This window comes from Hylaeus anthracinus, unplaced genomic scaffold (assembly GCF_026225885.1).
Source record: "Hylaeus anthracinus isolate JK02 unplaced genomic scaffold, UHH_iyHylAnth1.0_haploid 2, whole genome shotgun sequence".
NCBI classification, from domain to species: Eukaryota; Metazoa; Arthropoda; class Insecta; order Hymenoptera; family Colletidae; genus Hylaeus; species Hylaeus anthracinus.
Genome location: NW_026534838.1, coordinates 2,189,105 through 2,201,976, shown reverse-complemented (window position 1 = coordinate 2,201,976; position 12,872 = coordinate 2,189,105). Strand labels below are relative to the sequence as shown.

The 12,872-nt window shown below is 41.2% G+C and overlaps 1 protein-coding gene across 3 annotated transcripts in view; it reads left to right on the top strand.

Moving 5' to 3' along the window:
* LOC128892931 (nucleolar protein 4-like) overlaps positions 1 to 12,872 on the top strand; it is a 101,544-nt gene that overhangs the window by 7,705 nt on the left and 80,967 nt on the right. Inside the window, exon 2 of one of the 3 annotated variants that reach the window (XM_054153590.1) lies at positions 10,862 to 10,898. The exons of 1 other annotated variant lie outside the window; for it this stretch is intronic. In XM_054153590.1, coding sequence (XP_054009565.1) covers positions 10,862 to 10,898 — 37 coding nt within the window. The remainder of the gene's footprint in view (positions 1 to 10,861; positions 10,899 to 12,872) is intronic. One more of the 3 variants, XM_054153591.1, reaches the window with a different exon arrangement.

The window sequence follows — 12,872 nt, the reverse complement described above, 5'->3', positions numbered from 1 at the left end:
GTTTTTCTGTAAGGTCGATTTACTGCGTGTCAATACGAATCGAAAAGTCCTTTTTCATTTTGCAATCGGAAGCTTCGTTACTGAGATATAAGCAGATACATTTTTTACGTGGATGCGTGCGCAACTGTGCGATCAGCTGACCGAACTACAAAATGGCGCGCGTCAGAAGCCACGTCAGCGAATTTTAACTGCTCATATCTCGGAAATGTAGTTTCGGATTGCAAAGCACTAAAGGACTTTTTGACTCCATTTCACGCGAAGTATTTATTGTTAAAGATTCTGCATTTTTCTTAATACTCTGTATGTAGAATGCTCTGAAAAAAAACCAACAAAGAATGATTATAATTTTAAATTCTACAAAAAAGTAATTTTATATAGAATGCAAATAAAATTGAGAGCTATTGTTTAATAAGTTATTACTAAATAAGGATCGAACACATTGTCGAAGTCACTTCTCGTTGTAATATTGCAATTTTGCGGACACGTCTGCTTGAGAACGGCTTTGCACGATTTCCAAAGCTGTTGTAGACGCGTGGAGCCCTAGAGCGCTAATGAGGCGTGCGATTCTCTCGTTAAAGGATTAAATTACTGGACGTGGAAAGTCGTCATAAAAGCTCGAGGGTTTGGCATAACGGGTTCCTTTCTTCGACGACGATTTCGAGTACCTAATGGTGGTTTTAAATTGGCACAAAATTTATCCTCGCGCAAAATGCTTTCTGCAACTTTGACTTCTGTTATCCTCTTTGCTCGTCACTTTCCCTGCGACGCCTTCGTGACAAAATTGAGATTACATTTTAATAACAACATTTTCAGCCACATTTCTCGTTTTACTTTCGAATTATAGAAGATTAAAATTGACGCTTAATGTAGTTTGAAAAATTAATTATATAGATACCTGCATTCGAAAGTTTCGATAGGTTAAAAAATCGCTTAGATTCGAGAGTTTTGAACGTTTCATTTTGTTGCGAAGCGAATCGAATGGACGAGACGTTTCAGTTTTTCAAAACCGAATGGAGGGTTGAAAACATTTCAATTTTTCAAACCGAATCGACATCGGTTCCCGGAAGTTTCTTTGTCGGAAACACCGATGTTGGAAACCACCCCATTGATGCGCTCCACTTTGGCTATCCACGCCAGGAAAGGCACTCCCACCATCAAAGTCGAAGTCTCCAGTTTATCATTCACACGATCGTTCTCATTCGTTCAGGCAATTAACTCGGCTACACACGTGCCAGCCTGACACGCAACTGGTGATGAGCGTTCGATCCTCTAACTTGCAAATTTCCATGCGATTCGGTCACTCGAATGACTTAGAATAGTATCGCGTATTAGAAATTAATTCATATTTCGGAGAGTCAAAATATATACTCAAAATATATGTAATTAAATAGAATTAAAAATATATACAGGGTGTTCGGTACAGCAGATGATTCTACACGAAAAAATAAGTCGAAAATATAGAATAAAAATTTTTCGTGTGAAGCTTTGTTTTTATGAAAATCAACTTTGAATTTTCGCCGGGTGCGGGTGCAGTAGATCGGTGTCTCGATGGTTATTATCGGAGTTTAAGTTTAAGGAACACGTAATGAAATAGAACGTTGAAGTAATTATAATGTTTTGTTGCCCATTCTGCCGAATACATACTTTTGCTCTTCTAATTAAATTTCTATGAACGCTTTCTAACATGTTCTATTGTTTTAGATAATAATAGTAATAGATAATTGGTGAGAAAGTATTTCCGTGCCATTGGGAGTGTTTATCAACACAATTTCAATCGAGACAATAATCTACAGTGAGATCCGTTATAACGGGACATGACCAAGTGCACCCGTACCCGGCGAAAATTCAAAGTCGATTTTCTCGAAAACAAAGCCTCATACGAAAAATATTTATTCTATACTTTCGACTTATTTTATCGTGTAGAATCATCAACTGTACCGAGCGCCCTGTATACATTTTATTTAATGAAATATTACAATTTCTCAGGTTTCTTGATATTTAAATCCTTTAAATTCTTCACATTTCGTGATGCTTAAGTTCCTTGATTCTCCCAAATAGGAATTAATTTCTTATTTTATCGTATAGAATCATCCCTTTTCGCTTGTACCACCCGTCACCCTTGTATAACAATATATAAGAAAGAAGGTGAATCTAGAATCACCATTTCGAAACCTAGCATCCAGAATGATTCATGTAGAAAGATCATACGTCTGATAGAGACACGGTCGAGCCCAAAGGACGTAGCCTAGCACGAAAGCCTGTCATTCTGTCGGGTCGCGAAGAGCGATCTCTTCGCAAAGAATCATATTCTTTGGGGTAGTAACGCGAACCACCGGCCCTGTAGTTCTGCATGGCACGTACCGACGATTGTAGAGTCTCTGGCGGGTTGCTAGTTCGCTAGAACTGCGAAGAAGGGGGTGGCGAGGAGCTTCTTCATCACACGGCAGCCTGGCGCAGTGAAAGGGAAGGAAAGAGTTTGAGCGAGGGGTGCGAGGCACCCCTCGTATTCCCAGCGAAGTAAGGGCCAGTATGGATTTCCCATAAGATCAGGTATGCTAGTGCCTGGAACCGACAATAAGAGTATGCCAGTGTGCTCGTTCGCTATATTCACTGGAAGGGACCGAGGGGTGGTGGGAAAGGGAAGAGAGGCACATCCCTTCGCTCGGCCCATTTCGAGCCACCCCGGGGCTGCTCGTGTCTCGCCCCGTTTTCAAGCTGTCCTGCCTGCCACGTCGTGTGGAACATTCCAAATATATCCCCTGGAATATTTGCGACGTTCTGTAATATTTAGCGACGCTGCGGGGTAATTGTTTAACGTCCCGCTGATGAGACATGCAGACAGGGTAAATTCAATTTACCAGGCGGAATTTTTACCTGGCGAACCTGTCCGCGGAGTTTGTTTTCAGTTATCGCGAGAAATCCATCGAATATCCTCGCGAAGATTATGTTAGTATCGTTTAGTCAATTCGGGATGGGGTCTAGGGTTTGATGACGATAGATAAGGTAAAGTGAAATTGATTCTTGAGATAGATTTTCGGTATGAAGTTTGTTTTCCGGTTCGAGGTAGGATTCGTCGAATTTTCTTAACACTTTATCTACCGGACTATTTAGAAACAGTCTTTAATTTAAAAAGAATTTTCTACAGTAGCATATGCCAATCTAGGCTGACAATAATTCCCCCATACTGTTACTGGGTACATTGAAAGTTAAGTGTGTTTCCAAATACTGAACAGTGTAAGTAGACAACCATTAACACAGTAAATAAATTCAAAAAGCTAAATACTAGAATTAAAAAGCCTATAAATAGGCTTCCGGTAAATAAAGTGTTAAGAAGATTATGTTAACATCACATATTCAATTTCTTTAAAATAAGTCTGGCTTCTGTCGATGAGGCAAGAATGTTGAATTAATTTCATTCATGGCGTGTTAGCAGTCTACCGAATCTGGAGAAACCTTTGCTGTATTTCTTCGTAATAAGTTCCTGTCAGTCGGTCGATCTTAAATTCGCTGACAACGGAATAGTCTCGTACAATTCTCGAATCCCTCGTCAAACCTTTAAAAATCAAGATTCCAAGTCCCCCCGAGACACCTATCAGGCCAAAATTTTTCCAATCGCCTTTCAAGTCTCTCCATTCCCCTCCAAGTGCCAGTTTTCATTCCAACAATGCGACAATCAATCCCTGACCAAGCAACGCGCGAACAATGGCGACCATGAACGCAACAATAAAACCCAGTACCAGTGGAACGTGAACTCGCAAGTAGATAGTCGTAGAGTATCCCAGATAACCAGTCCCTTATCTTGTCGATGGTTCCCGTTAGCTGGTTTCCTGAAAGCACCAGTCGTGCGTACTCTTGTCCATGTCTGCCACGGGTGTGGCTGTGTACGCAGAACAGCATCGAGCTCCAGCCACCCCTTCGGAGAAGCTACCTTGAGCACCCAGTGTTCCAAAAGTACGCACTCTGGAGGGATATATTCTTTCACTGTCTTGGAACCATGCGGACACATTGCTTTGTTCTAAGTTTTGTAAGATTTCTTCTAAATTTTGTTAGCTTTGTTATAGTCTTTGGTTGCTTTAGTGGTTTACGGTTACTCTTCATTGTAATAAATCAGGGTGAGGGATGGTGAGTCGCACCATATTCAAAGCGGGGGAATGTTGAGTTCTATGAGCTCGAGTCCCAATCTCAGCACTTGCAAAACTTTTAAAGTAGGGAGTATTGAGTTCTACATATAAGTTTGAGTCACCATCTAAGCATTTGCAACACTCTCAAAGTAGGAAGTGTTGAGTTCTATAAACTTAAGTTCCCTTTTTTACTTGCAACACATTCAAAGCCGGGAGTGTTGAACTCTATAAGCTTGAGTTCCCCATCTCAACAATTGCAACACTTTCAAAGTAGGAAATGTTGAGTTGTATAAGCTTGAGTCCCCGTCTCTGCATTTGCAACACTTTCAAAGTAGGAAGTATTGAGTTCTATAAACTTAAGTTCCCTTTTTTACTTGCAACACATTCAAAGCCGGGAGTGTTGAACTCTATAAGCTTGAGTTTCTCATCTCAACATTTACAACACTTTTATACTGGAGAATGTTGAGTTCTATAAGCTTGAATCCACATCTTTAAGTACAACACATCAACTAAGTGAACTTGAGTCCTTGAGGTACGTTAGCCAACCAGAAATGTGAAAATACTAAGTCATTACGATCCCAAAAGTATTGGCAACACATTTCTGAACATCCTCGAATTCAAAATAATTTAGCTACTTAACTTCTTAGGTAACTTAGGATTCAACTAACTAATTCTTCTCCATACCTCAGGAATTTTAGGTACTCAGTATCGTACCCTTGAATTGCAGTTAGGATTCATCTATCTCCTGATCCTCCATACCTCTTGAATGCCACGAGTATCTGCGTTATTTGCAAACGTTGTTGAATCAAGTCATGCTTCATTTAGTTACTCATCCTTTATAGGACATGAATATGTATCAGGTGTATCTGTCTGAAACATTTTCAAATATTGTTGAACCGAGTCAGGATTCATACAGCCAACTGTTCCTTGTGGCTCAGGAATGTTAAGTGCGCCTTTCAGTTGTGTCTCTAAACATCGTTGAGCCGAGTCGAGTATCATCCACTTGATTCATCTTAGTAGCTTAGAAATATTACAAATACTTACTCAATTTCAAGATATTTGAAGTCAGGAGTCGTCTAATCAACTTCTTGGTAACTCATTCTGCATTTTTGGTAGACGGACATTGACTTGGATCAGTGATATTTTGAAAAATCCTAATATTTATGGCTTACGAACCCTCAGGGGCTGTAGCAACGTTTAATTGTACAGCAATGAAAATTGAGGACGCGATAACCACGTCAGGGTTTACCTGATTTTCTTCTTAGGAATCTTAGGCTACCTTTTTGCTTTCTTTCCAAATACCATCGAGCTAAATCTAAGTTTTTCTTTTTATAACTGGATGACCACTTATTTCATTCTGTGATATTTCGGAACATCCTAATATGTATGAGCTTCGAACTGAGCTTCAATTTCTGGAAGTCATCGAATCCAGTCTCATTGTTTACCCAGTTTTCTTCTTAAGAATCTTTGGCTTTTCGTCACCTTTTCCAAATACCATCAAGCTAAATCTAAGTTTCTTTCCTGGTTACTGGTTGAACACAAATTTGATTCCGTGATATTTCGAAATATCCTAATATTAATGAGCTTCGAACTGAGATCATCGCTCCAATTTCTGGACATCATCGAATCCAGTTTCAGAGTTTACCTAGTTTTCCTCCTAGAAAATTCAAGCTATTTTTTTCATCGCTCCTTCCAAACACAATCGACCACCTTTCAAACAAAATCTAAGCTTTTTTCTTGGTAACTGGATGATCACTTCTCTCTTAGCCTACCTTTTCGTCCGGCTTTTCTAAATACCATCGAGCTAAATCTAAGTCTCTCCCTCATTTCTGAGTGTCGCGTCCAGGCGAGATTCATGCGACGGATGCGTGTTCGTACCTCAGGTCTGGCGAATATTAGGAGCTGGTGCTTGTAGCGCGAATCGGAGGAAATGGAATTTCCTACGGAGTCGTCGTCGTCGTTTGTCTGGCCAGCCTGATGACGGGCTTATCGGCGCCGTTCGTCAACTGCCGCACACTCGCGCACGCTCCGTTGTCGCCGGAGCTCCCGCGGTATACCCGGTAGGCGTGTGTGATAGCGAGGTGATGTTTGTTGCTAGCTGTCGGCTGATTCAGGGAGCCATCCGTGTCAAGGTACACCGCATCGACGTCCACATGCAACGTCCTGTGTTCTTTTTGCAACAGTCACGTGCACACGTACCGACAGCCACGCTTGTACGCTCGACTTGGGTGTTCCTGCGGTGTTGGTGATGTATAAGGTGGCCTGGAAAACTGACCGTAATTTGGGATGGGGGTCGTGAGTTCACAGGAGTTAACTAAAAGTTTCCGCGTTTGGAATTTGATCAGAGTCCGAAGGAAACTAGGGACTACCATTGTTGAAATCTTAGTGTTGGGAAATTATGAACACTTTTCTACCTGAAATTTGTCACTTGACCATGGTAAATATTGGGTTGTCTGGAAAGTCCACGTCGATTTTTACAAGGTGGTACATTTCCTTAAAAAGAGGAAAGGTTGTGGAACTAAATGGTACCTATGTAATTCAATAAATATATATCAATATTCAAGTGTGCTTTCCAATTTTTCTTAAAAATTGGGACGAACTTTCTGAAACAACCCAATGTCTGAATATTTTTTAACGATGCAAAAAATATCACAGCATCAAAGTCATACTTATTGAACTTTGCAGGAACTGAAATATTTCGATTACTATATGCTTAGTAATACCTCCTGCGAACTCCTAAGAATTCTTACGAAATCATAATTCAACGTGTTGTACGTATATATAGACGCATCATTTTGTTGATTTTGCACGAAAAGGAAACGGAGGAATAATAGACTAGCGAGTAATATGGCTGTAGGAACGGAGTGTGATGTTCGAAGATAGTTCCACGAACGAGTGTCGCCTTTTTGCGCGACGATTCTATTAGCGACGACACGCGATTCGGCGATAAATAACGCGAAACCGGCCGCCGGAAGGAAATTACGAGCCGATCGAGACCACGGTCTTGCGTCGTTGCGAAAACGTATCGATACTTGGAATGCAGCGGATCGATATAATCACACGGCTGGTGACATTGTGAAATAAGGCTCGACCCGACGCGTAATTTTAGTCACGCGCTCGAGCAGATAATTAAGGCGACCGCGAGCAGATGAATTATGTTGTTTTGGAATTGAACAAGTGCTCGACCAGGTTGCTCGTGCTCGATTTGTTCGCGCGGTTTTGCGGTCTTCGCGTAATTACACCGTGACGAGTGACGTTGTACGTGTGCCGAATAATCTTATAATTCGCGTTGGAAGACGCGAAATTTATTCCAGAATCGCCGCGAGTCGCATTCTTGGACGGAAATTCGAACTACGGAGTAACGGAGTAACGGAGTGCTTCGTTCGAAGGTTGCCCACGAAGAGAATCTACCTGACCAGGGTGGCTCGTAATTCAGGCAGCCTGAGTCTGTGAAATACCTAATCGCTAACGACACTGTTTGTAATCCTCGGAGCCGATACAAACTGACGCCCGAAAACAGGCTGTTGGCTACCTGAACAACCCAACGGCGTGAAAGAATAGATCGGTCGACGTTACGCGACAATGCTTGTCCCACCTTGAAGACACAGGGTCCTTGGAGAGGACCGTGGCTTTTATGGCCGTATCAGGACTGCAATTATGCGGGAGAATTGTTTTGGTTCGTTTCGACAAGCTGCGAGTAATTCGAGACAATAAATAGTTCGAGACAATGTATTCGAGAAACCAGTCTAAGCGTGGTGGTTGAGTATTTAATTTCCATTGTTGATGATTAGGACAGGATTGCTTTAGTCATTGAATCATTTAGGAAAAGATGATGGAAAGGATTCAGGACTTAGGGATTGATTCATTAGGAGTAGATAGCAGAATTCTAGCAAGGTTATGGAGTCTCAGGTTGAAGGTTACTTCGAGATCGAATAAAATGGATTATTCAGATTTATATATTAATTTAGACGCTCTGTTTCTGTATAACTTGCATGAAAACAAAGTATTGGCAGCAGCATCGTTAACAGAAAACCCCGACCAATCAGAGCGCAGCCGTCTGGCGCGTAGCCTATACTACAGCGGCCGTCTAACGCGTACCTTATGCTCCTGTGGCTGTCTAGCGCGGACCTTATCTACTGCGGCCGCCTAGCGCGTACCTCATGCTCCTGCTGCTGTATAGCGCCGTACTCTCTTCTACTGTGGCAGTCCGGTTCCACCGGAATACTCGCGCTCTGATTGGTCGGTGTTTTCTGTTAATATCTCCTTAACGAAGTCTCGGACAACATTTTCGCTAAGGAAAAAGTTGCTTCAAATCGTCCTCCGAACCACCCTTTTCAAGGACCACCAACATTTTTGGGACATATACTGTATATACTATATATACAACAAATATGAGCTTGTGTTACATGTAAAAAGAATGTGTGAATAGACTACACCTTAAAAAAGTGACAAAGAGCATTCGTATAAGAAAGTAAGATATGGGAACATATTTTGCATGATATGGTGCAATTTATGAAGATAAGCAAGGAAGCATATTTATGTCAAAAATAAAAATTTGATTCTATTCTAATATGTGATAAAGATTCATATAAGCTCGAGTTTCATCACAGTAAATTACACGCTTTATAAGTTACATTATGTGATGCAACATGATTCCTGTTAGCACATTCTGTAAAGAAATGGCTCCAAATGCAAAGGGTTGGTATAAACAGTGAAGCATTTCCCCCATCAAGAAAAGAAGTTGAAATTCGATTGGAAACCTTGTCTTCTCTCGTTAATGGCTTGGACACAATAAACTCGAACAGTGGTCGCCACGATTCCGTTACTCGACTTAAGAGTTGTCATTTTAAAGCGGTATTCCTCTCTTCTCGAAGAGTGCACGAGCTCCGAGTTGCTTGCGGGCAGTAGTGGGCCTCGATCGACCGCCGATCGGTAACGAAGTAAACAGCATAAGAGGTTCCGAGGAATCAGACTTATCCGAGGCAATCGTCGACGCTTGAAGGAAGACAAAAAATGCCGCGATCCATTATTGCAAATTTGCTTTGACAACCCAGTAGCGGGGAACGATTCTCGCTTTACTTCAATTACCCGCGGCAAGAGAAGCATCTCTGATAATATCGCCACGGGTAACCTCCCGCCCCCTGAGTCCTTCCGCTCGAGTCGGTTGTCAGTCAGACGGAACGGCGCGAATCGGGCGAGGCATGAAAGTTTCACTCGCGATTACTCCCGTAGTCAATTAGCAGCGAGAGGATTCGATTATCGCCGAGTAATCCCGGACCTAGGCCAAGCGAAGGACTCTTGACTGTCGGAGGATAATTCCGGTCCAACGACGGGAGAGAGAAAGGGAGAGAGAGTTAAGGGCCGCGGTTGAGGCCGCTGGAAGATCGAGATCCGAAGATAGCAGCTGGCGTATCTGGCGTCTTTCCGCCGGTTTCGTAATTGAATTCCCGTACCCTAAAAATACGTCGCTCGGTTGGCTCGAAAACTTCGCGACGATTGTCGGAATCGAGACCGGATGCCACCGGCTTGGTAATTACACCGAGTCTGCGGATTTTCATTATTTATGCGCATAGGTACGCGAGCTTCGAGGCTGCTCCTACCTTTTCGCTTCGATAGACGGAGAGGATCCAGGAAATTACCGATGAAACCGTCTGGAGGCTCCGCGCGCGCGAGGAAATGTTATTTTTTAATGCGAATAACTGCATACCACCTCGACTGGAACGCCCTTTTCTTGTACGTCTTCGTGAGATTGGCAGGAATGCCTGGGTGTATCGGAGATGATTCACTTGTAAGTTTTCATTCAATCGTATCTACGAGAACTGTTCGAAATTGATTTCCGGCTCTTTAGTCGAACGAATGGTTAGGAAAGATGGGGGTGGCTGTTTAGCTATCGAGAGGAAGTAAATAAATTAGACGTGTGGAGTATAAGGAGGGATAATATACAGTGGGTTAACAAAAATGTAGAACAGTTTCTCAGGATTAATTCCTTGCATGAAAAGAGACTGAATAGTCCTTTACTGTTTTAGAATCCGTAGATTCGTTAACTAGATATAAGCAATTAGATTTTAGGCATGCGACCCTTGGCGCACGCCATTTTGAACCCCAGTCAGCTGATCGCGCAGCTGTCGTGATTGGCTACTGATCATGCACACTCACGCGCTAGTTGTGCAGGTCCGTGCGACAGGATTTCAACTATTTATATCTCGATAACGAGGTCTCAGATTGAAAAATGGAAAACGACTTTTTGATCCATATCGACGCGAGAATTTTATCTCGGTAAAGAGCCATTTGTTTTTAAAACTCTATAGAAGGTGTCCCAAAAATGTTATAACACCTTGAAAGGCATGTTACAACATTTTTAGGACACTCTATATAGTGTTCCTTTACATAAATGACACTTTAATCATACAAAATGAAATTTATACTTCATGATTTACATTTTTCCGGCATTACTGTGTACTTACACCTGTGTTAATTTGTAAAATGCAATTGTAATTCTTTCGAGAATAGAACTTAATTGTTTTGAATTTACTGACGTGTTTATCGTAATATGTTTAGAGCAATATGTATATCAAAAGAGAATTACGAATTTTAAATATATTTTGATAGTAATTGCGCAAAATATTAGTATTTATATATAAAATGTGTAGTATTGTTTATATAAATATCCTTATCATAAGGATTAATCCATTTTTAGCAGCGAGCAATCTAAATCTCTTGCCTTTTGGCTCTTTTCAAAGATACAGCCTGGCCCGGTTGAGTGGGACACCCTGTATAGTGAGTACACCTTTTCTACGCAACAAAGTTGCTTTTTAAATGGTTTGATGTTTATGTAGAATTATGCAAATGTTGCCCTGTAACGACTGCACAGGTCATTTCGTACTTTATTTGTAGTCGCTTTTACGTTGTTTCACGGATATCGCGCTAACGCGTTATAGTCACGTTGTGGTTGTCAAATAATTACGCCATTTGCACATTCTTAATATTTTCGTATTAAAATTTTCATTGTATTCATACAGAAATCGCTTACAATGTCATTGTATCTCGCTCCAAAGTTCTGCTATCGGTCATCTTATGCGTCTTTAAACATATTACATAAACAGTACATATTGCAAGGAAATTTCTTCGAAATTCCTTCGAAGTTACTTCATAAAGTTCTACGAATAGTTTCTTATATTTGCTTTAAATAATCGCATACTTTTGTAATTGTTCTATAGTCGCATGGTTTTGCTATAAGTGCTTTGTAGTCACGCTGAATTAGCTTAAACGTAGTGATTTAACGAGACGAGTGCGTGCCCCAAACACATTCAAACTCAATGTTCTCGAAAACGAAGCCTCCCACAAAAAAACTTCCATTTCACATTTTCGATTCAGTTTTACATGTACTTTCCAATATTTCTTGTCTGGGAGCGCATGCCCCGAACGCATTCAAACCGATTTTCTCGAAAACGAAGCCTCCTACAAAAAACTTCCATTTCACATTTTCGATTCAGTTTTACATATATATTCCAATATTTCACGTATTTCCACCATTTCTTGTCTGGGAGCGCGTGCCTCAAACGCATTCGAACCCGATTTTATCGAAAACGAAGCCTCCCACAAAAAACTTCCATTTCGCATTTTCGATTCGAATGTTTCGCGTCTTTCCATTGCTGGCATAGTAACAAGACCTTATTTACAGCTGCACGATCAGTCTCGGTTCTTTATCGTAGGATGCAGTTTGTCCGTCGGACTATTTTATATATTGTAGCATTGTTGTTTTTTTTTTTATAGACGACCACGAAGGGTTCAAATTCATCGTGAAACCGAACGACGAATTTATTGTTGTCGAATCGATCAAATTTAACGGGCGCACAGGTACGGGTTCGTTGTCTTGTATAGCTTATAATTTCGTAGCGAGAAGGAGACACGGGCGAATAAAACATTCGGAAAAATTTATTGGGCGCGCATAGTTTGTGGAACGTCACCCGGTATACGGATCCATATATGTGCATATACATGTATGTGCATATACATGCATCGCGTATACGTGTACGCGAGCACATACCTGTCCAATTTCTAACAAGGGAGGGCACAAAGGGGAGTCGACGGTGGCGAGCTACATTGGGGGTTGCGGTGTCAATAATACATCGCGCTGTTCGTATGTAGGTGACACTTGCTAGCGACTATTCGAATGACGCTTGGATACAAACAAAATGCGGTGAAAATGATGAGGTAGAATTGACCACGTTGACGAGGATCACAGTTTCGAAATGCCTGGGCGAAATTGATCGCGCAGTTTATTTAGAGACTACGGATACGCTTGCGATAGTTCATAGTTCATCGAGACACTGATACTTTTGCCATAGCGACCGTCCATAATTTATTTAGAAACCCAGAAGTTGTTTGGCAACAGGTGAATTCAGAATGATGTAAATTCGTAACGGAGCAACTATATGTAAACTATAATTGCAAGTATAATGTTGCTTGGTATAAAGCATCTATAGATAGAGTTCAAACTTATTGAAAAATTTTTATTTTTATTTTCTTGGTATATATAAGAGGTGTAACAAATGTTATTTAGCAAAAGGGTGCAACTACTACGTTGTATACAATATTCATGTACCCCTACCCCTTGCACCAGCTAAACGAAGCAACTATAAAACAATTTTAGAGCCATTATATAGTACCACTACATCCACTATACGCTACCACAAATAGCTCGAGCCCCTATAAGTTTCAGAAACGATTATAAACAATCCCACAATCATT